This window comes from Pelmatolapia mariae, linkage group LG10_11 (assembly GCF_036321145.2).
Source record: "Pelmatolapia mariae isolate MD_Pm_ZW linkage group LG10_11, Pm_UMD_F_2, whole genome shotgun sequence".
Classification (NCBI taxonomy): Eukaryota; Metazoa; Chordata; class Actinopteri; order Cichliformes; family Cichlidae; genus Pelmatolapia; species Pelmatolapia mariae.
The window spans coordinates 33403350-33430591 of record NC_086236.1 but is presented as its reverse complement, the minus strand read 5'-3'; the positions used below and the strand labels follow the sequence as shown (position 1 = coordinate 33430591).

Below are 27242 nucleotides of genomic sequence, written 5' to 3'. Positions count from 1 at the left end.
CATGACTTCATCCATTTATAATTTGCTCAGTTTAAAACATTTTAAAGGTTTTCTGTCTCAGAAAGAAAAAAAAAAGTCCACTAGTTTTTTTTCCTCTTGGTTTAACAACTAATAACGTGGTTTTCAGGAGTATCAGTTTGCATTTCTTCTGCTACTGCATATAACAGGTTTCACAGGTGTCATTTTCCTCCCTTATTTTAGATTCCCATCTAACTCCAAGTTAAACAGGATTCCCAAGGTTCCAAAAGCAAAGTTAAATACATTTAAATTTGTGAGACTGTTCATTTCATGTTGCAAACAGTTTGATGCACTCTGGTTTTTCATTTTAACTCTTGCATCACCTCACATCTTGGTCACAAAGAACATCCTGATAATGTACAATAACTAAAATTCTAGATATTAAGTTAATAAGACCACACCATTTTTCTTTTTTTTTTGGATACCTATAATTTTGGGTTGGATAATCCGTGGAGTATCAACTGGAAACTAACGTGCCATGACACAAAACCTCATTTGGAAAAATGGCATGTTTTATTCAATTCAATTCAATTCAATTCAATTCAATTTTATTTATATAGCGCCAAATCACAACAAAAGTCGCCTCAACACTGTATCATTGTGTCAAAAAATAGGGAAGAGCTACAGATATGTAACATTTAAAAAGTAGCAAGTACAGGATATTCACATAGTTTAGAAATTATATGAAAAACTGAAGGCTTGAACCTGTTTGTAGAAGCTAATGGAGCTCAAATCAGCCTTTTCATGGTGCAGGTCGTTCTCATATTTTTGCCAATGCTTGCAAAAAGTTTCTAAGATATGGCATCAGCATCAACATGTGATGCCGCAGGGCATCACATGTTGATGCCCTGCGGCTTTCAGGGCATCAACATGTGAAAATTTAATAGAAAACTGGGCAAGCTTTTTTCTCTGACCGGCTATGAAATATCAATAATAATAATAATAATAATGATAATAAAATGTTTTTTTGAGCAGATAAAAAGTAAAGTCTGATGCATGTCATTTCCCATTTAAAGGGAAAAAATCTGGGAAAGCAAAGAGCAGCAATAAATGGATAGAAAGACAGCAAACAGGGTGGAATCCATCAGTAGGCAGCGCACAGGATTTCAACCTTATGCATGTTTTGGATCTCATCCACAGGCTGGAAGTCTCTCCAGTCAGCCAGCAGTTTAGCTGCCATCCCAGTGAGGCGGTTTATCTGTCCTACATATGGCATCACAGACGGGACTTCCATCCACATATTTCTACCAGTTACTAATGAACTGTTTTCATCCTATGAAGGGGAAGCTCTGATCCGGCATGTTGTTGTGCTCCAGCTGTGCTTATAAACAGCACTACAGGGTCAGCAGCTATCAATGCTCAACTGAAATATGTCTTGATGTCTCCATAAATATTTCTCTGCTATTGATTAAGTATATCTGTTGCTCAGCAAAAACAGGGTATGGAATAAATGTTCGACTGTAATAACCATTAAAGAGTAGCGTGGCTGCTGGGCAGCACAGATTATTAAAAATCTAAAATACGTATGTGGACAACCTGATTGCATAAATGCAATAATGATGCTGTTGGGTCAGATATGAACTTTGCGATAAGTGGCACACTTTGTAATTGTCATTTTATTTATGTTACATTCAGAGGTGGATATGCTGATTTCAAGGCAAAAAACTGATGGCCAAACATTCTCCTTTCAGAGAACAGAATTTATGGTTTCATCAATTATGGGATGTTGTTCAGGTCCTCAAGCGGCCCCAGACTATTACACTACCACAACCATGTTTGACTGGTGGTGTGCTGTTCGGTTTATGAAATGCTGTGTTAGTTTTATGCAAACCTTTAAAAAGTCTTGTGGATCATTAAGATGTTTTTTGGCAAAAGTGAGACGATCCTGTTAGTCCAGCAGTGGGTTTCTCCCTTGGATACCATTTTTTTTTTTCCATTCTCTTTCTTGTTGTTGAGTCATGAACACTGACTGTTGGCAAGGTAAATGAGGTCTGGGACAAGTGAGGGGGTAACTACTTTTTCCACAGAGCAGGTTGGATAGCTTATTTCCCTTAATAAATGTAATCATAATTTAAAAAATGCATTTTCCTGGGTTATTGCTGACTAGTGCTAAGGACTAAAAGATTTTAAATCTCCAAGCACCAGTGATTGGGTCCTTGTACCTTTGTGCTCATTAGTGTGAGAGAGTTGAGGGGCTTTGGGGTCATGTAGATCAGCGGTCCCCACGGACCGGTTTATGCCCGACAATATTTTCACGGACCGGCCTTTAAGGTGTCGCGGATAAATACAACAAAATAAAACTAGTACTGGTACCGAAAAAAAGAAGATTTATTCATAACACACGTGAAAAGACCCAGGAAAACCGAGTTAACGATAAAAAACGATAACAAAATAACGCTGAAAACCGATAAAAACCCTGAAAACCATACATTTCACACCTCAGCCTCAACTCTCGCGGCCTGGTACCAAACGACTCGTGGACCGGTACCGGTCCGAGGCCCGGGGGTTGGGGACCGCTGATGTAGATCCATTCACGCTTAGACATTAAATAATTATATGTTACGAAGCTGCACATCACATGTGGAACACATCTACTGTCGGCTTTCTGTTGCACTACGACACAGAATGTCTCTCTCAGCATAGGAACATTGGACAATGTACAATTGTGTTAAAACAACTTTCTTTTTCACGGCCGCACATTGTATGCCTGGATGTTGCCACGGCAACAATGTTCAATGAAAAGTCGCAATTTCCATAATGATGTATTGCAAAGCTCTTCAGAGGACACGAACCAAATCTGAATTTGAAGCCTCTCTGATTAATTCACTTGGAAGAGTTTGTTAAAGGGGACGTATTCTGCTCATTTCAAACTGCATCTTTATTTCTTTAGAATTTGCTGGAGCAGCTTTGCATGATTCCCAATTAACACATAACTCCTACGTATCTTATACTGGGCCTTGGTGCCCTTTAAGGCAGCTTTCTTCTCACTGGCTGCCCCTCGCAAACCAAGGTTTGAAAAACAAGTGGGTGGGACTTCTGCGCTATTATTTTAAGATGCTTGTTTTCGAGTCTGGACATGTATGTATGCGTATGTGGTACATATAGGAAATGGTCAAGTTATTTTTTCTTATTAAGACATTTGTCACCACATTGCCCAAGATCCAAACATCATTTTTCCTATTCAAAGATTTAACTTGTCTCATGACTAACTTCTATAGTCATGAGACAAATGAGGTAATCCTGAATCAGATGGCATTTTCTTCCCCATAGACTCATAAGCTGTGTATGCTATGTCAACTCAGCCACTCTGTTTAAAGGGCTGCAACATAATATGTCTCTGAACATTTTGCAAAATCAAAACAATCAGAAAGGAGCAAAGGCAGAGATTTCCCACAATGCAACTCAAAATGATCTTTCATTAGACCCTTGCTGTGGTAATTTCCTCAAATCTTGCACACTAATGTGTAGTCTCTAAACCTAATCGCCAAAAACACAATATCACAAACGATGACAACACTATGACATAATCAAGGATATTTCCTCAGACTTGTCAAAGCAGAAAGACTCAGTTGTTTTAATGTGTTTAGCAGTATTAACAACAAAAAGTAAATGTATATTCACAAGTAAAAACTGACATACTTGCCCTTGGGTGCTGCACTCTTAGCTCAAACCTGCACATCTTGTGAGCTCAGATAAACATCAAGTTACTCATTAACGTTTTATCAGATCCCTGAATCAACATATGAAAGCTATACCCCCAGCAGCCTGCGCCCGCCTTAAATTACCAGCAATGTGATCCATTTGGTTCGTTTGCATAGGCCTCCTCCTGCACTCCATCCTGCTCTGTGGTCCGCTTATCCCCGACTAGATTACGACATCCCAAAACAGCATGCAGCTTTACAGCATTCAGCTCTGCGTCACCTCCTGAGGGCCTCGTGTCCCCAATTGGGGTTCTCGTCACTCGCCAGTCCCGGCTACTGATCCTGTGATCAAACTTTGTCCACCAGGATTCAGCGGGCTACATTTATACTGCACTAGGTCAAGCCAAAAACCTTCCCCTACCCACACAGAAAAAAGAAATAATCTGCAGTGTCAGGTTGAGCAGACATACTCCTGTATAGATACTTTACACATCATCATCATCAATCATCTGGAAACATTTAGCAAAAAAGGAATCATCCAATTCATAGTTTCCCTTGGCTCATCTTCACCTCTTCTAATTTTTCACCAGCTTGCTCTCACTAGTAACGTGGGACCACTGTCTCATATATGCTAAGCTGCTGCTGCCATGGTAACCTCAGTACAGGATTTAGACCCAGTTCAGGACTGGAGGGGCATTGAGAAAGGGGCAGGTGGAAGGGCTGAGCGGCCTTAACTGTAATCCCCACCACCATGAGCAAAAAATAGAAAAACTAAGATAGACAGCACATCTGCAAAAACACAGACAGATGCACACGACACGCCACTAATCCAGCAGTGAGAATAGCCCACATCAACTCGTGCTGCCTTAGCAGTAACGCTGGCGAGATAGACAGAGGCCTCTGTCTACCTGCTCGGACGAACAGCATAAAGGTGTAGTTCAGAAAAGGCTGAAGAAAATCTGTCTTCGTCAGTCAAATACGAGTGGTGACTAACAGAAATAGTAAGGAAATAACAGCTAAATGAGTCACAGCCTTCATTCCCTTCATTATGCAATCTCAGATTGTATAATGTGTCAAAGGAGATCCCCGGAACGTGTCGGAGATTACTTTTACCTCAGTGGTAGAGAGAGTAACAACCGGAATGTTCCAGGAGCACCTGCTGGCTCATGATAGAGCTCGCTATGCACAGGGAGGCATACCTTGGAACAGCTACAGCAGTGTTTGTCCTAAAACATCCCTGTGAAGCATGCGTGTTTACTGGATGAAAGTTGTGAATGTGCATGCTTGAGGGGAGGGTGTGTGTGACGACAGTCCGTGTGGGTGTGGGTGCACAGCTGTAGAGATGACGTAACTAGCTGAAAGCTGATCCACTCAGCCTATCGATTGGGACAGTGGTTTTTGGAGCTGGGATCTGGGAGTCTGAATGAGGGGTTTCCAGCAGTGATGGCTACTGCACAGTTGCTATGGGGCTTTACGGTTTCTGTGTGTGTGTGTCAGTGTGTGTGTGCTGGTGTGTGTGAGGGGGGGGGGCTGTGCAAACTCAACCTATCAGCAAAGCTACAGCGCTCAGGCACGTTTACCAATGCCTCCCCCTCCTCCTCTGCATGCGCATACCCTGGTGTCATTTCTCCTTCAGGCACAGAGGAAGCCAAGTAACTCCCCCCTTGTGTCATAGCGTGAACACACACACACGCGCGCACACTCTCACAAGCACAAACCAGATTCTCCAACTATCAGCTGAAAAACTGAACTGCCTGCCAGTGCATTTGCCTCACATGAAGTGAGAGTAATGGTACAGAAGATGAGATACACGCATGCACAGAGAGCAGAGAGTGTGTGCTTGCTTACTGTAAGTAAGCAAGCACACACACACCCCTTCCCATCCTCCGACCTCACCCCCAAAACACACACACATGCTCACAAACTCTCCATACCTGTTTTCTGAGTATAAACAAACTAACATGCTATTCAAAGCCCTAAGGTGTGGTCCTTCTCTTCCACACACTCTTCACTCTGATGGAGAACGTCGGGGGCAGTGTGTTCCTGGGGGTGTGTGCCAGCCTCATGCAGCTCGCTTACCTGTCCAAGATGTCATGGCTGGATGTGGCTGTGGCTCCCAGCAAACCCAGTGCTGCACTCCCCACCGCTGCGGCAGCCCCGCTGCCTGCCTCCATGATACTGACTCACTGCAATGAGCAGCCTGCCAGAGAAGCGGAGAGGGAGGGGGAGAGAGGGAGGGGGCGGGAGGGAAGGGGGAGGATGTGAAGAGGTAGAGCAAGAGGGAGAAAGAGGAACGAGATAAAAAGAAATCACATGTAGGAACTCGACAGATGGGGGGAAAGCAGAGGGATGGAGAGGAATGTGGGGAATAAGAAAAGAGACAAGACTGAGAACATGATGTGGTGTAAAAGGTACACAGGAAAAGATGTGCGAAGACAGGGCGGGGTGGGGGGGGGTGAGATTGGGGTGGTAGAAAAAAACAAAAACAAATTAACTTTGCATTTAGTCAGCAGACCAGATAAGTCATGAGGTTTGCACGACAGGATTTTTTTTCTTTGGTCCCAACACATGGAGATCCTGGCACATGCTGTCCAATGTGAACCAGCATTTCAACCTTTCCATCATGTGCAGCGGTTTCTCATGTTAGTCTGGTAAAAAACAGTTTGTTTGCTTTACAGTCTACTGCAGAAAGTGGCAGTTACTCTTTGGTAAACAACATATCTGTTAAATGAAGGAGTGAGACAAAGTAAACACATGCAAAGAAGTTGGTGGTTCGATCCCTGGCTTCTCCAGTCTGCATGCCAAATATTTTTGGGCAAGATATTAACCCCAAGCTGCTCTCAGATGCAACGGAGTACGAATATGTATGAATGGTAGTTACTAAGCACTGAAATTATAGAAGACTGTGTTTGTGCGAATGGGTGTGAATGGGTGAATGTGGCATGTTGTATAGAGCGCTTTGAGTACTCTGACGAGTAGAAAAGCACTATATAAGAATCATGTAATTTACTATTTACCAGAAATTATTTTCTGTGTTGAAAAATTACTACTTCCTAATATCTTCAAGTGCTTATTCTATCAAGGCAACAGTTCGACAAAGATTTAATTTACAGTAATGTAACATATCACGAGAAGATGCAAACCCTCATATATCAAAAGGCGCAAACAAGGAAATGTCAGGCTTACAAACTGATACCATCAATGCATCCATCACTTATGACAACTAAACAACCTCTACGTATATCTATAGTTACTGTTCACTACTGCTCTTAAGATCCACCTGCAGCCTTTGAATGTTTTTAAACAGAGAATCTTTAAATGTGTGTGTTCACTTTGTTCTTTGTTTATTAAAATCACACCTTAAATCATCTTGCTCCATTTAGCGGATGCAGGTTATTATGTGTTCAAGTAGAAACACGTAGGAACTGAAAGTCTTTTGAAGTTATTACACATCAGACTTTCCTTATAACCTGAACCAAATCTATGTTTTTCCTTCAAATGAATGAACTGCAAAATGCTTTAAATTATTTTGTCATCATCATTGCCATACCATACCGTTCACGGTAATACCGGTTTAATGTTGGGCAACGATAAGAAAATGAAATATCGCGATATGTGATGTCCACATATGTGGACATCACATTTTGGGTTATTTAGACCAAAATACTCAATTTTGCTCTACAAGGGCCTGATATCCACTTACGAGGACATTATACTGCTACTGTTCTATTGAAATTTTAAACGAATATCCTCATATGTGGCTCTCATTTTTCTTAGAAACAAAAAATAGGTTAAAAAAAAAAATAAAAATCTGGTAAGTCTTTGTTTTTACATTCATCAGGTCCCAATCAGCCCAAATATCAAAGAGAAATTAAAAATGCATGCCGTGGAAGAGTTCGGGTCTTAGGAGATTAATGCACATAAAAAACAGCTGCTTGTTTAAGTGAAAATACATTATTAGTGCAAAAAAACCCATCAAAGTTGTGGAGTTGTAAAGTATTTTGTCTAGTGTCAATTATATCGTCAGTTATATCGTTATCGCAAATTTTCAAATGTATATCGTGATAAATATTTTTGGTTATATCGCCCTGCTCTACATGTGACTATGGAATAAACCTGAGGGGTCTCTGCATGTCATAGAAACAGCTAGCATCCCTTCTTGTGTTCAGTGCCAAGCATACATAGTGGGAGCATTGTACAGTGATTAAGGTGACTTTAGGGAATATTAATAACGCTCATCACCCACCCACTGAATCATCAGCATGACTATAATCACAGGAGAGAACATCTTCGCATCTCCGGTATTATCTCTGTAATACCACCCACCACAAAACCTCCCAGGGAAATCTTAACATGTCAGTGCAACAAAACAGATCACAGTGACACAACAGGAATGACCACGAACTTTACATCCCCTGGGAGCCAAAGAGCCAGATTTCTGTGGCAGTCAATGGCTACGCTCTGTAATCCCAAGAGGATGGCGCCAAGAGTGGGGCGCGAGAGGAGAAAGCGTAGGAGGAAGAGGATCTTCACAAGCCACACTGAAGCAGCTGGTTCTACATCCGAGGCAGACTTGCCAGGCATACGTAATCCTCCGGCCTCTCTGGTGCACACAGAGTGTAGCTCAGGCAAAAAAGGCACCATGTTTAAAAAGCACATGTCATCTATTAACATGGATAGTAATTTAATGCCAGTATTAGAGACTCCAATTATTTGTCTCGCCTTCTTTTGAGACATTTAAGTGACTTAGAGATCTTCATCCTAAAAATAACAACGCATACACTTGAATCCAGAGTGATTAAGCTTCTCCAAAACCAATCGAAGAGCAACGCGACGCACTCTTTTGACCTGTGACCGTCTTTGATATAAGCAGTCTGAATGGAAAGATGATAAACTTCAATGGTTCTGTATGCGCGCAGTGCAGGAGTTCATCTTTTTTAACCACCACATTATTGACCTGCAGCACGTGGCTGTATTGACTGCTATGCACAAGCGGACTGGCCTGGCACGACCCGGGCGAGTTGTTGACATGGACATGGGCTTCATGTTGGAAACACAGCTTGCCCTGAGCTACTGTTAACTCACACACAAACGCAGCTCATCCCATTTGACATTAACTAGATGTTTTTTGTGTGACTTCATCCGCCTGTTTATGCTGTGGGTATGGTAACATATCCCTTTAGGTACCGTGTGCAGACGGAATGAAGTGCGTGCATTTGTTAACAGAAAGTGAGTTTGTGTATACCAAGCAGGCAGCCAGGCACAGCAAAGCAGAGTGAGCTTTCCACGAACACCTGATGCAGCAGAAAAAGCCACAACATGGCTGACCTTGAGAGAGGACAGAGCCTCAGCTCATCTCACAGGAGATTAAAAATCAAGATTCAATAGTCTCTACACAATAAACATCCTCACTCTAATCAGAATGGCAAAAAACAGGAAATATTGAGCTTACTAGAGCCCAACTGGGAGTGGTTAGCAATCTCATCTCACAGCAAAAAGGCTCTAGGTTCAGACCTCCTGAGGGTGTTCTACGAAGGAAGGTCAACATAGTTTTGTTTGCCTTTGCTGGCTCACTCTCTGCTGGCTCACTCTCTGCGTTGCTGTTTATTTCCACCGTGATGACTGAACATTAAAGCTCTAACATTTTAAACTGATTGAAGAAGTATTCTTGGTTTTTGTTCTAGTAGCTGCATTTCCTGACTTGGCAGATTATAATAAAGAATACCAACATTTACACATTCGCTGCACCAAATGAATACATGCTCGTTGCTGTGAAAATGTGACCTGCTGTTTCAGTGGTTTTACTTAGGTACAGCTTAACAACTTGCACATATAAAGTGAGAATATACATTGTACCTAAAACATACTGTAAATTAAAGGCTCTGTGAAAAGTTGGCAATTCTAGCTGATTTTAAACCAAAACTCAGAATATAAGATGCTCCAGACCAGGTTAGGTGTTTAGTTCAAGTTACCACAGTGACTTAGCCACTCGGACGTGAAGCTTGGCTCGCCCAGCCATTTATTTCTGTAGCAGACCCTTCTGGTATGTGGTTGTCTCTCTCTGGTGGCCCTGTATATCCCAACTTTTACATTCTGACAGCTGGGATAAGCTAGCCCCCTGACCCTACAATGCATTAACGGAGAAACCAGCTAAATATTTCGCTGACTGACAATTTGCAATCTCTGACCAACTGCAGATCTCCAAGATCATCAGGACAACTAATTTCTTAGTCGACTAAACAAGGAAAAAGAATTAGACTAACCGACTAGTCTAAAACTAAAAAACACCCTCATATATCAAGTTAAAGTTGTGAACCGTTTAAGGTCAAAAAACTAATAAAAAAGACATTCCAAACCATTAGTCACATTCTTTAATCACGCCGATTAACTGTGCAGCAGCTCACATCATGCATTATCAACATTACATGTTATACTCCAGACGATGAAAAAGAAAGACACTTAAAATAAACCAATGGAAAGAATATGATATTAAAAAACATGATACTACAAAAGATGTTCACATATTACTCAAACATGACAAATTAACAGCAGAAAAACGGATAAACCTAAGTTTATTACCCCCAAGGTCGTATTAAACGCCTACCACATCTGGAACCTACTAGTAACAATGGTGATGATTAGTCAACTAGTCAAGCATGTTCCTTTACTTAGAATAAGTAAATGTTCTAATATTTTCCTGTCCACGTACATGTCTTCTTTCATGTTTACTCAAACAAACAAACAAAAAAATAGATATGAAGATGTAATTTTTGTTTCAATGCAAATGTAACCATCCATGCTCCCAAATGTATCAGCTAGGGGACACACCAGATCCAAAAACTGGAACATGCTCAGCAAAGATAGAAATGAAAAATTCAGACAATGTGACGGTTAAAAACTTAAGTATACTTGTAGTTTTTCTTTAAAAATAAAAATCTAATTCAATTACATTTCAGTTTAAGAAACGAGTGTGAAAATGTTAATTCCCATAAAAGTCACATTTTATCTTTTGCCTCTGTCACTTTTGGTTCAATGTCATGAAGCAGAGCGTCTCCGGCGTGTGGTAGTGAGTCATAAATATAAACAGGTCACTCAACATTAAATCAATATCAGCAAGGCGAAGTTCACTCATCTCTCTTCCAGTTTAAGCCACAGCAGCTACAATTTAAAGAGACACGCACACAGACTTGATGCTCGTCTGCAACATGAGCTCCTTTCATTTACCTTTTCTCTGTTACAGCTCAACAGTAATTCTAGCGCTTCAGATTTGTACAGTAACGACTTCAGCATTAAAAAAAAAATAAAAATCTGAGATTATGAGATTAAAACAAAGCAGAAATTGTATGTCTATAAACAGAGCTGCATTGAGTACTGGACATTAATTACTCAAATGATAGTAGCATTGAAAAAAGCGATAGCATATAATTTAGCATGCTACCCTTTTATCCTTGTATAGTAATTTCCGGCTCCAAAAAACACCAAACTTTGACACTTCAAAAAAAGAAGATAAAACAAATCAATATGACATGAGATGTCACCTCATCCTGGAGAAATGTGAATTGAATTATTCGTTTGGTCTCCATTTATCCTTTTGTGGACACCATGTAAATATTCTAGTTGTTTCATCATGTTTGTGTTTAAGGAACAATCTAAACAGACTTTTAGGAAGCACCAACATTAATAGTGAAAACCTCCACGAAACCTTGAATGGAAACCACTGAAAAAGCTCAACTGTCCTGTATAATGAGTTATAGGATGGGTAAGTTAGATTTTTAAGTAGTTCAAACTTTTGAGTTCAGGGAAACTGTTTGACAAGTGAAGGGTGCTTTTATGCTTAGTCCCTGTGGCGTGATGGATCTGATGTCACCTCGACTGGCTTTGACCTGTCGCACATCTCTTGATTTTTGTAACATGGTGCGTTGTGCCGCTGTCGCCACGGCTGGGTTGAAGACACAGGAGTCTCAGGTTGTACAGAACCTCAGAGATTCACTTTCTTCTATAAATAGAAGTGGCTGTTATAGATGTTACTGGTGCCACGTGAAGCGACCGGCAGGCATACTGGAGCTTAAAGGGGCTGATGGAGGACTGCAACAGTCATTAAAATATCTGAAGTAAAGTAATAGATTTGGGTACATACAAACATGCCACCTCCATAGAGCCATTTCACTACTGTGGCTAAAACACTCCAAAGGAGCGCCAGCATGTAGTCCCCTCCTGTTCTGACACCACTGACCTCCTCGACCTCGAACACGCACAGAATGATAAACCACTGGGGGCCCATCCAGTGGAGCCCTTTCCCTAACTTGAAAGACTTTTCAAATACATTGATGTGCAAATTAGCCAGTAAGGACAACCTGGGCACTTCTGGACCAGTTTTTGACAACCTAGCAACAGCATTCAGCTTTGAATGGAGCATTTCACTCCAGTGTCTCTGACAGGCTCACTGAATACCAGCAGTATGCAACCATTTCATGCTTTCAGATACGGACAGGCAAGCAGCAATTTGTAGAAGTTGTTTCGCAAAATCAAGAGGTCATTAAAGTTTCCCACTACAAACATCATTTAGAGAGTCTGAGCAGCAGGCCGGCTCAGTTCTGCCACATTTTTCTGTAACAGTATAAATAGAAATTTGACTTTTTCATGCCTCTTTCCCAGTACGTTCACACCGAGCAGTAGTGCTGGGCGATATGGAAAAAATATTTATCACGATATGAATTATTTTATATCACGATAACGATATATATCACGATATACGACCTGACCTGTGGTCATCTAGAAAGTACGCAGTCTGTAAACAGCGAGTGCCGAGGGTGCAGTCTTTGTTTTGAGTTACCGTAAAGTATGTCGCAAATCCGGGTGCACGTACAGCAGCACCAGCTCACAAACCACGAGATGGAGTTTCTTTGCGAAAAATATCTTTTTTTTTATACTTCATTTTTTTTTGCATAAAGTTAAGAGCATGTATAGTGAGAAGACAACACTAATATATTTGCCACAGGCTATTTAACACTTTAAGACCTACCATAGAACCAAGTCCGCCAGAGCTATCTTTATGTTTTTACATGCTGTAGTGCCACTTGTGGGAGTATTTCAAGTTTCCATATATCAATACAACCGTTATAGCCCAAATTTTAATAATATGTATGCATTAAGTCCATAGTAACTACATAAATTGCAAAAACTTGTAGTGCAATAAACTACAAAAAAATTGAAAATCGTTTTTGTTTTGTTTTTTTACATATATTTCTAGTTTAAAAAAAATTTAAGAGGTGTATCTCTCAAAACTGTAAATACAAAAGTTTCCAACCACGAGAAATTTATTTTGAGTGTCTTCATAGTTTTATTTTTGAGATACACTAACTTTTATATACTACAGGAAAAATGAAAATAAATATTATAATGCATCAAAATAAACTATTTCCAACAGTGTAATTTGAGTTCTAAGCATCCCAGAAACGATACAGAAAAGCATAAAGTCAAACATGTCTTTTAAAAACACCAACATAGGCTTATAAGGCCCTTTCGCGAAAATGACGTCACTTCCGGTTTCGGGCAGGTAATGGCGGACATGCGATAGTTCGCGCTGACGTATATGCCAATGTAGGAAGTCTTATGACCGTCGGCAAAGCCTGTTTCTGGAATATTATCTTTTTGTTGCTGTAAGTTTGGAATATTATCTTTTTGTTGCTGCAAGTGCTTCTTATGCAATTTTTGCAAAGTTATATGTGGAAGGAAACCGTGACCTTGGACAAGCTAATGGCATTAGATGTAAGTACAACTCCTCCGGTTTCACATGCAAAAAAAAATAAAAAATATTGCACTACCTTGCGTGGTTCCATATCTACAGGGATTTAAAAATAGTTAGGTAAAATGGAGTGTGCCTGCTCCAACCGGTTGTAAAGGGTTAATTATATATTTTATGTAATAATTTATAAAATTTGGGTTAGTACGATATAAACAATAGAAGACAAATGGCACGATAGACACTTTTCTATCGTCCACACGATATATATCGTCATATCGCCCAGCACTACCGAGCAGGGATTAAGAGTAGTGCTGGGTGGTGTACAAGATAGGAATTCCACATATAGCCTTACCAGTGAAGAGACAACAGCCCAGTGGTGATTTTCAAGTAGTTTAAATAAACTATGTAACTAACCACTAGGATCACTAAAGAGCACATCGGCAGGGGGCCTGTACTGTAACTGTGCACCCTTCATACTCACATCATAACACACATTCTACATGAACAGAAGACAGTCTGTGAAACAAACTTCTAATTCAAAGACCTTTCCTCTGATTTTTTTTTCCAGAGCCTTTTTGCACTAGCATCGACTCGGCTTGGCTCTACTGTTTTTGTTGTCCATTACAGTAGAGTACCACCTTAATGTGGGTGGGGTCATTAAAGCAAGGGAGGACCGGAAGAGATCACTTTGATCCCCAGTCAAGTAGGTACTAAAAAAATACTAGGTAATTCCACCTAATGGAAACCCCTAAAAACCAAGTGGTTGAGTTAAGCAGGAAAAGAACCAAATAAACTCATGCCGTTACCAGCATTCATGCGTTTGCGTGGTCTTTATTTGTTAAATAACTTGTGTTTGTATCCTGCTAACCATACAGGAAGCATAATAGTCTGTAAACAGCTGAGAGGGGCTCTGTAACCTCATTTAAGAACAATAAAGAGAGAGGGAGATTAAAAAAATGAAAGCAGAGATGCTCCAAAAATGTGTAACCAATAGAGGACCTCTGTCTGCTGTGAAATGTGGCTGTGAACTTTTGCTAACATAATTTAAAAATGGTACGTTCAAGTTTTTGATATTTGTCTTTTTTTTTTTCTTTTTTTTTACTCCCAACAGACAATTTTAAACCTATACAAAGACCAAATATCAAAAACAATAAAATAAAAATGGAGTACTATGTTGTTAACAACACTCCTACTGTAGGAGCCACATACTGCGTAAGTCACATCCACCATTTCATTCACAGGTTTATTCAACATTTTAAGGAACACATTTTTAAATCAAACTACCTTTTTAAACAGTGCCTCATCTGGGTTCTTATCTTACCCCCCCATGCCACTGCAAGACTGACATTTACAGTGACTTGTGTTTTTTGCTTAATGAGGTTCTTCCCCATTTCCAACATTCCTCCCACTGTGTTAAACTCTATTCTGCAGAGCCTCATCAGCACTGGGAGAACCATTGAACCCTTGAGCTAGTGCCAGCAGCAATGTACAACAAAACAGTGTGTGGAGAAATGCCTTCACACAATCATTCTAAAGGGTACAATGTGATACACTTGTGGCAGGAACCACTCTGATGTTTAGGAAACCTTTTTGTGTACAACTAATGAATGTGCCTGCAGTGTTATCGCTGCAATCAGCCTTTATTCTCCATTCATGCAGCAGTAATGCCAGGAGCAGAGCTGCCTGTCGATTAGAGAGAAACTGCTCTGAAAGGTCACACGACACGTCTCAAAGGTTACAGGTTGGATCCTCAAGAGAGCCATCTGTTCTGTCAAAGCGTCCTTGAGGAAGAAAGTGAAGTTTCTCTCACACCCAACACAAGTAAAAAGACACAAGAAAACACTGCACTGTCTTGCATTAAAAAAAGGTCTCCAATACCACCACACATCAGTTACAAGACACAAAGTAAACTCTGCAGCATCAAATATTCCTGTGTGACAGTAAATGAAACATGTCATGTCATATTTAAGAAAATATTTCTCAGTTATAATTAAAGCACCACCTGGAACCCATCCATCCAATTATTGTCACCAACAATAAGCGCTTGCTCAAATATGGATTTTTACAGGAAATTTTTAACTCCCCAATATTCATATTTGGATGTAAGCCTCAGATTAGACATTCTGATTCAACTGAATGGTAAGAAAGACCAATGAAATTTTCATTATTTTATCTTTAATAGTTTTTGTTTCTTTCTTTTGATTTTACTGTAATACATGTACTGATTTTTCAAAATCTCGTCTCTGATATACACCCTACATAAGATAATAATTTAAAAAACTGACTTGACTGAGGAACGTGTAACCAAAGAGAAACCATGACTCTTCTTTTTTTATTCATTCTTTTTCAGTTAATTAGGTTAACAAAAATTAAAAATTGTATATTTTACAAGTGCTTTAGTTATCATCACCAAATACTTTTTTGGGCAACTTGCAGTTCATATCCTAGATGTTCTTATCAGATTAGCATCAGACTAAAGAGAACAGCACTTTCTCTCATTCTCTGTGTATATTTGAGTAGATATTTAACGTTTGATTAAGATAATCAGGAAATGTTATAGACAAACTGAATCCAGAACATGAGTGAACTAGAGACCTTAACGCAACTCAAAAACACACATTTATAATTCATAATAGTGTTGCAGTGTGATCCACGCACACAGAGCAACATAAAGGATACAATTAAGCTTGATTAGGATGTGATAAAAATATTTTGGTCAACTGAAATTATTAAAAAATATATTTTAAAAAGATGTTTGAAAAAAACCCCCAACAACTTACAAATCTAACTCAAAATAGAAATACACGGGAAATGTCTTTATCTTTGTTACTCCGGTGAAATGTGTCGTCACAATGTGGCACTCTGACTCGGCACGTCTACATAACTGAGTCATGTGTTTACAGAGTGTTGTCCTTAATACTTACTCCGATTTTCCTTGATTGTGCCTCTGACAAATGTCCCTTATATGATGTTCATTCTAAAATAAAGGCTGAACTAAAATAAAGCTTTCAGACAAAAACTAAAACTAATTAGAAAATACAAAACTATAATAACTACAACCTTCAGTCTGTCGATTATATAAATGCTTTCTTTTGTATGAGTTTACTGGAAACAAAATTCTATTAAAATTATTAATAGAATGTTTGTATTCTTCCTTACTGATTAAACGTACTTATGTTCTTGATAATGACAGCATTATTTATATGCATGCTGCCTCCTTTGCACTTTGTGTGTCACAGTTCTTTATGTTTCATATCAAACATCTTGATATCACTGTGTACTTTATAATCTGGTTTCTTGGCCTTCATTTAGTTAAGGAGGCAGTTTTACTAGCAGCTTTATGTACAATACCATGTTGGGTAAACCCTGAATAACTTCAAACAGCTGCTATGATTTGTGCTCCTCTAGTTTGCTTCTCACATCATTTTTTAACTCAGTAGCACAACGCTGTCCAACTTTACACCTCAGTCACTGAATAACCTTCAGAGCACTTTAAAGCTGAAATCTTGTGTCTCCTTGAGAGAGTTCAGAGCTCACATAAAGACTTCTGTAACTGCTATTAATAAGCTGGACCTTATATTTGGATTATTTTGACTCTGGCTTGTTTTGTCCGTATTGATGTTGGCTTCACTTTGTGTATGATGTTAGAAAGGTAGTGCTGTCGAATTGACATTGTTGACCTAATTCACATCCTCTCAGAAGCTACAGTTTTACATTGTTACAGCAATTACCATTATCCATTAAATGTCTCGTAAGGCCAAAGCAGCTGCTCTTTCACTTGTTGCACAGTCTTCCTTTTAAAATGAGACTCCTATGAAAGAGCAGGCACTGAGGCCACTGCTGACAATAGAGGGAGAATTTTAAATACTGAGCATTTCCCTACACAGAGAGTCATTTTGATGAGTTGCCACCAAAGCGCAGTATGAACTGTATTTACAACGAGGCTGGGGCCTTGTGAAGTTATTGTGAATGACCACCCATAACCCCAAAGTAATGGTATAATGGTAAATAGCAAAACACAATGTGACAGTAGCACGTTAAGCTAAAAAAAAGAAAGAAAGAAAGAAAGAAAGAAAGAAAGAAAGAAAGAAAGACTCAAATGTTACTTAAGTTAAACCATCAGTTTTAAGAAGAAGGGTTTTTTTCTTCCTTCAGTAGCAATGTCAATCTAACCCAGGGGCCAATCAAAACTAGCCCTAAAACCAAAGGGAATCTAAAGTTTATAATACAAGGAAGGCACTGGCAAGCACTACAGCACAATGTGTGCAATTATTCATGAGTTTTGCCTGAAAAAGAGGCCTGCCCAAACCATAGCAACCGTTAATAAGCAGCCGATTTCTACAGGAAAACAGTGGATCAGGCAACGTCGATTAGCTGAGTGATGGATTCACTGACTAACCTCTGCAGCTCTATTTGACTGTTATAAAGAGACAAAAACCTGTTTGTGCTAAATGACCAAAGAGATTCATGTGATGCGTGGTCTGCAGCGAGCCTGACCTCATCTGAGTAATAGTTGGATTCCTGTTAGACACACACCCAAGTGTGAATCGCGGGAGAGGATGAGCTCATTAAAACAGAATCTGGTGTACTTTCAAAAAAATAAAAACTGTGTATGAAAACACCATTTTCACTGTTCTACTTCATTATCACTGCCGTGCAGGAGGGAGCGATAATCCAAAGAAAGAAAGCCAAGATGTGATTCACCTGGACCAGGAAATGTATCCAGACAAATAGAACTTATTGCAGCAAACAGGCTAAGAGCAGGCAAAACATGAGTGTCCTTGAAGCTGATTTAGGAGCCCTTGTGTAGGACTGGGTAAGAAAATCTGATAATTAGGAGGTAAAAATCTGATAAGGTACCCACTCGCAACACTACACCGTGGGGTGAACACGCTTAGTGAATTACCACAGGAGATAATACAATACAAAGTGAGATGTGGATCTAAATTACCAAGCTGAAAAATGAGCAGACAGCAGAAAGACCAGGAAAAACATGCATCTGTACTCTAATGATGCAAGTACCACAGTGAGGTAACAGTGCTCATTTCAACTGTCACTTAAACATCTTCATCTAGTTAAAATAAACAAAACTCAGTTATCAGAAGTAGGTTACTTGTCAGTCTTTCAAGTGACTCCCATGTATGCTCCTTGGTCTCGTTGCTTCCATTGCTTCACATTCACAGCAAAGTGAATTTAAAGTGGTGCATCTGAAAAGGGAGCAGGTTGGCAAATGGCAGCAGAAACATGAAAAATGTTGTTGGTGGCAAGAGAAAAATCTCCTTCATATCCAAACATTTCCCACAAGTGGCGAGGCTTGTGTAACACAGGCCTGTCTGCAGCTCAACGTGGCAAAGACCAAGGAATTGATTGTGGACTTTTAGAAGGACCAGGAAAACCTTGACCCCCGTTTCAATCCAGAGGGTCAATGTGGACATTGTAGAGGACTATAAATACCTCGGAGTACACATAAACAATAAACTGGACTGGGTTAAAAACACCACTGCACTCTAAAGGAAGGGCCAGAGTCGTCTCTGTTTTTCTCCTAAGGCGGCTGAGGTCCTTCAACATCTGTCGGACAATGCTTAGGATTTTCTATGAGTCTGTTGGGGCCAGTGCCATCCTCTATGCTGTTGCATGCTGGGGCAGCAGGTTGAGGGTCGCAGACGCCAACAGACTCCATAAACTGATCCACAAGGCCAGTAATGTTGTAGGGATGGAGGCGGACTCTCTTAGGGTGGTGTCTAAGAGGCGGATGTTGTGCTGGATAAGGACAATGCTGGATAATACACCTCCCTCCCACTCCATGACGTGCTGGCTAGTCACAGGAGCATCTTCAGTGATAGACTGAGATTACCAAAAAGCACCACTGAACGACACAGGAAATCACTCCTGCCCGTGGCCATCTCCCTCTACAACTCCTCCATCTAATGCACTGTAAACATTGCAATAGAGTTACACCCTTTTGCACACACTCTACATTAAAATAGCAAATTATAAAGTTCACAGGTTAGAGTCAAATCTCAATCATATATTCCACCCCTGTAATATTCTTTGTCAATATTTTGATATTTATAATCACCTCTGTAATATTCTTGATATGTATAATTGAGTGATTTGTATATATTAGTGCCATTTCTTAAACTTGACACATTGGTGTTTATCTGACCAATAAACTGAACTGGTCTCAATTCAGACGCCCTCTACAGAAAAGGGCAGAGCAGGCTGTACCTGCTGCAGAGGCTTAGGTCTTTTGGAGTGAAAGCCCACTCCTGAAGACTTTCTATGACTCTGTGGTGGCCTCAGCCATCTTTTACGGTGTGGTCTACTGGTGCAGCAGCATCTCTGCCGGGGAGAGGAAGAGAGTGCCAGCTCTGTTCTAGGATGCTCCCTGTTGGACAACACCTCCCACCCCATGCAGGAGACCCTGACAGGACTGAACAGCTCCTTCAGTGGCAGGCTGCAGCACCCACGATGTGGGACAGAGAGATTCCACAGGTCTTTCCTTCCTTCTGCTGTCAGACTCCACAACAAGCACTTCGCAGCTGACCGAACACACACATCCACACATGTGCAATAACACCAAGTACAATTCTCTCTTTCTGACAACGTTGTATTTTATGCTATTGTATACAGTATCTTATTCTCATTACCTTATCCTATTCCAGTGTTTTTCTTAATTTTTGCTACTGTAACTTTGTAATGTCCACTTTCTGCTGTGACACAACAAATTTCCCAAGTGTGGGACTAATAAAGGTTATCTTATCTTATCCTCTCTATCTTTTCTTATCTTGTAAACTCTGTAACATATTGTATTATTTAAATAATTTAGTGTGTTACTGTTACTGTCTTGGAGCAAATGTAACCCACATAATTTCCTTAGGGATTAATAAGGTATTCTGATTCTGACCACCCACAAAGACATCAAACCAAGGTGAAAGCTTACATACAGCTAACAGCTGACAGCCAGCCTCAGCCATACATACTGTAATGTGGCAGATATATCGGTCCATATGAGCTTTTTTCCCCCCAATATGTATGCATCTGCATTTATAAAGGCCAATGAATAAAGATTTAAAAAGTAAAGAGGAGACAGGAGAATTTCTTCAACCATGTTATTATTTTGATATGATGTTTATTCACCAATGGACATAGCAAGTGTTTGCCACTAACCCAGAGACTCGTGCAGTAATCGACTATTTGTTGCGACATCTAAATCTATCTGAGGTGACCAGAGAGTGACCTTTAAAGTTTTTGTTGACATGAAGAGCCAACATCACACAGCCTCTTTGATATGAAAATGCTTTGGCTTTTTTTTTTTTTTTTTCTTCTTTGTAAACCTGTCCCATTTGGTTCTTTTGCCATCAGAATTATTGTCTAAAGGCGAAGAAAGATGCCCAACGGATTTACTTTACCAAATGGACCATCCCAGCCTTGCCGTAATGGTCCATTTGATTTACCTTTTATTGTTTATTTTATTTTATTTATTTATTTATTTTTTTTACTTGCTAGATACGGGACAGGGGAAAAGAAAAGGGAGAAAGAAAGAGGGGGAAGAAAAAAAAAAAAACAGCGAAGAAGAGGGACGCGGATAAAGGGCAAAAAAAAAAAAAGAAAATGCTTTGGCTAACTCAAGTGTGACAAAGTAAAGAGCAACACTTCAGGCAAAATGTGCTTTCAGCCTGTGTTTATCAGCTGTCACAGGATGGTGTTTACTGTAAACTGCTTTCGTGTTGTGCCCTCTCACTGAAGAAAACACTATTTCACCACACACAGAAACAGAAACCCACGTGATCATCTCCTTGAAAGCCTTTAATATTTTTGTAAGATATTGCAAATATACACTATTGCTGAAACGGCTCAACTTAACAGACTGACTTCAATCCACTTTTTAATTGTTCTGGACAATCCTTGAGCATTTTTAAAAAATTATTATTTAAAAGTATTTTTCCCACAAATACATACTCAGTAAATATGTGTAAAGGTCACGCGCCCCCACATGTTTCATATATCTCCACACAGGCAGTGAGAGAGACAGGGCTTATTTTCCACAACAATGTCAGTGAAAGTGCTACATACAACTTGCACCCACTCACACACACTGATGACAGTAAGCTACCATTCAAGGTGCTGATTTGACCACTGGGACTGATTAAGGTTTCAGTGTCATACCCAAGGTCACTTCGAAATGTGCGGCGGAATCACCTGCCTTGTGAATGAGCACAGTCCACGCACCTTCCTTACCTAACAGCCTGTGAACCCAGTGAAACGGCGCTAAAGTGAAATCCAAACAGTACACAGCTCATTTAGAGTTAGAACAACATCTATTTTTAAAAAGCGTGTACGAAGTTTCATCAGGGGGAAGCTCCATGAATCAACTAAACAAACCATCTTCACAGAAACCGAGCCCACCAGGCATCTTAGAAATTGCACCTGCATGTGAACAAATCCTTTACAATGCCACTTAATGGGTTTTCCAAGTAGAGCAGTAAAAGCACCAGTTTGTTTGGAGTCTGTTTTTAATTATTCAGACAGACCCATTATCCTACAGCTTTACAGGAGACCCAACAGCAGCGGCACAGTCCAAAGACAAAGCAGAAACCACAATGAGAGCCAACTCCACTGAGTCTGGGGCTTCATATTTATTTATTTATTATTTTATTTTTCATGACTTCTGCAGTGAATCTGTTTAATGGCCTGCTTTGGAGTAATTCTGCAGCAGCGAGAAGTCTTTTACAGAGGTGTGTCGCCACCATCGTGTAGAGAGGAGAGGAGAAGGATGTGGCAGGATGGCATCCCGGCCCAAACACGACATGCTGAGTCATGGTGACAAACACTAATAAGTGATTTATCAGGAAACCTAGGACATAAATCTCCCGGAAAGCTAAGCTGAAAATACTGCCGAAACTAATCCTCCGTCCAAGCCAAGCATCTCTCCTGTCAATTATTTCTGACAGAATTCACAGCAGCGGAAGAGCATGCTAGCCATGCTCACTGACCAGATGCATGCCTGCATGTCTCGTCTTCATTACCATCTCTCCTGCACTGATTAATGAGGCCAGGACAGCTCAACTCCATTATGAAAAATATACACAAGAGCTCAATCAATCAACAACAGACAGCAATCTATGGCTTGAGGCAAGAACAAAGCAAGACTTTTTATTTTGTAGAGAAATTAACCAAATAAAATCAAAGAGAGATGGGAATTCTTTCCAGAGCTGGATGGCCATATAACCTCACAACACAAGTTGCACAGTCCCCACAAATTACACAAAAACCTCCTCCTGTTTACAAAACTAATCCTTCCCAACAGTTTGGAAAAGGCAGGCGCTGTCTTTTCTGCAACAGTGCAGTACTGTCAGGACTGGATTCTGTAGAAAATATCCTCTCCAAATAATAGTGTTTGTTTCATTCTTCAGATGAAGCAAAATGTTTTAAGGGGCGGGGCGGGGGAAGATGTGATAGCACTAAGGAACAAGCGAGCAAGGTGTGACTGATTTTAAAAGGTATGAGGAGCGTGTTAGATGGTGAAATAAATTTGGACTGTGTTGCTAACTTTGACAAATGAGCTAAGGCTAATGGTGAGAAACAATGTGAAATAAAATAAAACATCTTCACATCATCCCCTCTGTAATATCAAGTCTGTATGATGTCTGTGTAATGTCCAGTTTGACCAATTTACATCAAAGTGAGAACAGTACAGCCAATAATCCAGAAAATTCAGAGTAAGCGAGTGAATGACTTCAGACAGTATTTCAACCAAATAATGAATAGCCAACAAAAGCACCCAAACAACAATATATACATTTATGTGCATCCTAATAAACTGTGTGAGACCTACAGGCTTTCCAAATCAAAGTTTTTAAATCCACAAAGAACTCTAAGCAGACATTAGTGGACTGAGACCCACGTTTGGCTTGCAGATGAATGTGGTAATGTAAACAAATACACAGAATATAAGTTCAGAATATAAAATTAGGCAAATGCTGGTTTTTACCCAGCTAGCATGACAGTGCTCATATGTGCACTCAGTGCTCTCCATTGTCCAGCTATCAAGTAAACCATCATCAATATTTCACACAGTGTGGCCTGCAAAAAAAAAAAATCATGAATTTATTTTTCATGAAGAGAAACAAAGTAGGCTAAACAATTTAAAGCTTTGAAATAATTGCCAGAAAATTCAATTGTAAAAAACAAACAAAACTGGAGTGTTTATTGAACCGTCTGACTGGTTAACAAAAAAATGTATCTAAGTTTATAACAGTCAAAATGATACAAGTTTTGCATTTATCATTTTTGCAACATCTGGCTTTTTTGATCATGCTTTGATACATTGACCGAGGTCTTTTTACTTTTTCTTTTTCTTTTTTTTTTTACTAAAGAAGGAAATACTTTAAAAGATGCACACGTCTGCAGTGTTTCCATTTAACAGTGTTTCCTGAAAATCCTCTGCTGTCTGATCATTTCCTGATAACATTCACATTTACAATAATTGATTACACAGCAGTGGAGAGTAGACTTTATCAAAGTAGATGTCTTTCTGAAAGTGCTGTAACTAAGTTTAAGAATATAATCCACCCACTGTTATCATCTTCAATGCCCTGTACCAACATAGAGCAGAGCAGCTATCTGAACGCTACTCCAACAGAGGTCGATTATCTTGTTAATAATTTTACCTCCTCACTACGTACGACTCTGGATACTGTAGCTCCTGTGAAAACTAAGGCCTCAAATCAGAAGTACCTGACTCCGTGGTATAATTCTCAAACACGTAGCCTAAAGCAGATAACTCGTAAGCTGGAGAGGAAATGGCGTGTCACAAATTTAGAGGATCATCATTTAGCCTGGAGAAATAGTTTGCTGCTTTATAAGAAAGCCCTCCGCAAAGCCAGAACATCTTACTATTCGTCACTGATTGAAGAAAATAAGAACAACCCCAGGTTTCTCTTCAGCACTGTAGCCAGGCTGACAAAAAGTCAGAGCTCTATTGAGCCAACAATCCCTTTAACGTTAACTAGTAATGACTTCATGAACTTCTTCACAAATAAAATTTTTATCATTAGAGAAAAAATTACCAATAATCATCCCACAGATGTAATATCATCTACAGCTACTTTTAGTACCATTGATGTTAAGTTAGACTCTTTTTCTCCAATTGATCTTTCTGAGTTAACTTCAATAATTAATTCCTCCAAACCATCAACGTGTCTTTTAGACCCCATTCCTACAAAACTGCTCAAAGAAGTCCTGCCATTAATTAATTCTTCAATCTTAAATATGATCAACTTATCTCTAATAATCGGCTATGTACCACAGGCCTTCAAGCTGGCTGTAGTTAAACCTTTACTTAAAAAGCCATCTCTAGACCCAGCTGTCTTAGCTAATTATAGGCCAATCTCCAACCTTCCTTTCATATCAAAAATCCTTGAAAGAGTAGTTGTCAAACAGCTAACAGATCATCTGCAGAGGAATGGCTTATCTGAAGAGTTTCAGTCAGGTTTCAGAGCTCATCACAGCACAGAAACAGCTTTAGTGAAGGTTACAAATGATCTTCTTATGGCCTCTGACAGTGGACTCATCTCTGTGCTTGTCCTGCTAGACCTTAGTGCAGCGTTTGATACTGTTGATCATAATATCCTATTAGAGCGATTAGAACATGCTGTAGGTATTACAGGTACTGTGCTGCAGTGGTTTGTATCATATCTATCTAATAGACTCCAATTTGTTCAAGTAAATGGAGAGTCCTCTTCACACACTAAGGTCAATTATGGTGTTCCACAGGGTTCAGTGCTAGGACCAATTCTATTTACATTATACATGCTTCCCCTAGGCAGCATCATTAGAAGACATAGCATAAATTTTCACTGCTATGCAGATGACACGCAGCTCTATCTATCCATGAAGCCAGGTAACACACACCAATTAGTTAAACTGCAGGAATGTCTTAAAGACATAAAGACCTGGATGGCCGCTAACTTTCTGCTTCTTAATTCAGATAAAACTGAGGTTATTGTACTCGGCCCTGAAAATCTTAGAAATATGGTATGTAACCAGATTCTTCCTCTGGATGGCATTACCTTGGCCTCCAGTAACACTGTGAGGAACCTTGGAGTCATTTTTGACCAGGACATGTCCTTCAACGCACATATTAAACAAATATGTAAGACTGCTTTCTTCCATTTGCGCAACATCTCTAAAATTAGAAATATCCTGTCTCAGAGTGATGCTGAAAAACTAGTTCATGCATTTATTACTTCCAGGCTGGACTACTGTAATTCACTATTATCAGGATGTCCTAAAAACTCACTGAAAAGTCTTCAGCTAATCCAAAATGCTGCAGCAAGAGTACTGACAGGGACTAGAAAGAGAGAGCATATTTCTCCTGTATTGGCTTCCCTTCATTGGCTTCCTGTTAAATCCAGAATTGAATTCAAAATCCTGCTCCTCACATACAAGGTCTTAAATAATCAGGCCCCATCTTATCTTAATGACCTTGTAGTGCCATATCACCCTATTAGAGCACTTCGCTCTTGCTCTGCAGGCCTACTTGCTGTTCCTAGAGTATTTAAAAGTAGAATGGGAGGGAGAGCCTTCAGTTTTCAGGCCCCTCTTTTGTGGAACCAGCTTCCAGTTTGGATTCGGGAGACAGACACTATCTCTACTTTCAAGATTAGGCTTAAAACTTTCCTTTTTGCTAAAGCATATAGTTAGGGCTGGACCAGGTGACCCTGAATCCTCCCTTAGTTATGCTGCAATAGACATAGGCTGCCGGGGATTCCCATGATGCATTGAGTTTTTCCTTTCCAGTCACCTTTCTCACTCACTATGTGTTAATAGACCTCTCTGCATCAAATCATATCTGTTATTAATCTCTGTCTCTCTTCCACAGCATGTCTTTATCCTGTTTTCCTTCTCTCACCCCAACCGGTCGCAGCAGATGGCCGCCCCTCCCTGAGCCTGGTTCTGCCGGAGGTTTCTTCCTGTTAAAAGGGAGTTTTTCCTTCCCACTGTCGCCAAAGTGCTTGCTCATAGGGGGTCGTATGATTGTTGGGTTTTTCTCTGTATTTATTATTGTGCTATCTACTGTACAATATAAAGCGCCTTGAGGCGACTTTTGTTGTGATTTGGCGCTATATAAATAAAATTGAATTGAATTGAATTGAATTGAATTGGTAATATTTGGACTGAAAAGGTTGCCCTCTTATCTGCCAGGTCAGAGAGGTCATCCTTCTCTGAGGTCTGAACTCTTAAACCTGGCAGGTGGTTGGCGCTGCTTTCACTTGCACAGCTGTTTAGTAAAGCCTCGTCTCCGGTGAAAATGACAACCTTTCTGTTTACTGAAAGCCGTCTTGTGCTCCATCTTAGTCTGTGACGCTAGCGTGGAGAGGCTTTTCTTTGTTAGAGCAAACCCTTTTCTCGTTTCTGTACCGCACCTGTTTAATCGTTTGTCTCCTTTGAAACAAGTTCTCCACAACAGCTTTGGACAATTTCCATTCATCGCTGGTTTTGCTGATTGTGTGGGGCAGATGCATGATGCTGAAAAGCTAGGTGTGGGGGCTCTTTAGAAGTATAGTGTACCCATAATTTAGACATGAACTTTTTTTTTTTGACACTGAACAGAAAAGATTGTTTTTAAATGACTGGCTGGCTAAAAACTTGTTTCAAACTGGCAGATAAACAATAAAAACAAAGTAGATTTTTGTTTTTATTGTTTATCGAGCACGAACAGGTTTATAACAAAATGACTTAGAGAAACTGAGTAATCTGCTCTTTACATTGACTTTTTCTGTAATTGTAAGCTAACGATTAACAAGAGAAAACAGCAACTTCCTGTCACTCAC

The 27242-nt window shown here is 39.9% G+C and overlaps 1 protein-coding gene across 6 annotated transcripts in view; it reads right to left on the bottom strand.

Annotated features, from left to right (window-relative positions):
- Nucleotides 1–27242, bottom strand: part of arhgap32b (Rho GTPase activating protein 32b) — a 124142-nt gene that overhangs the window by 80601 nt on the left and 16299 nt on the right. For 4 of the 6 annotated variants that reach the window (XM_063487396.1, XM_063487400.1, XM_063487401.1 and 1 more), the window contains exon 2: nt 5739–6045. In XM_063487396.1, the coding sequence (XP_063343466.1) occupies nt 5739–5833 (95 nt within the window). In that variant the 5' untranslated portion in view covers nt 5834–6045. The remainder of the gene's footprint in view (nt 1–5738; nt 6046–27242) is intronic. The other 2 variants (XM_063487398.1, XM_063487399.1) reach the window with 1 other exon arrangement.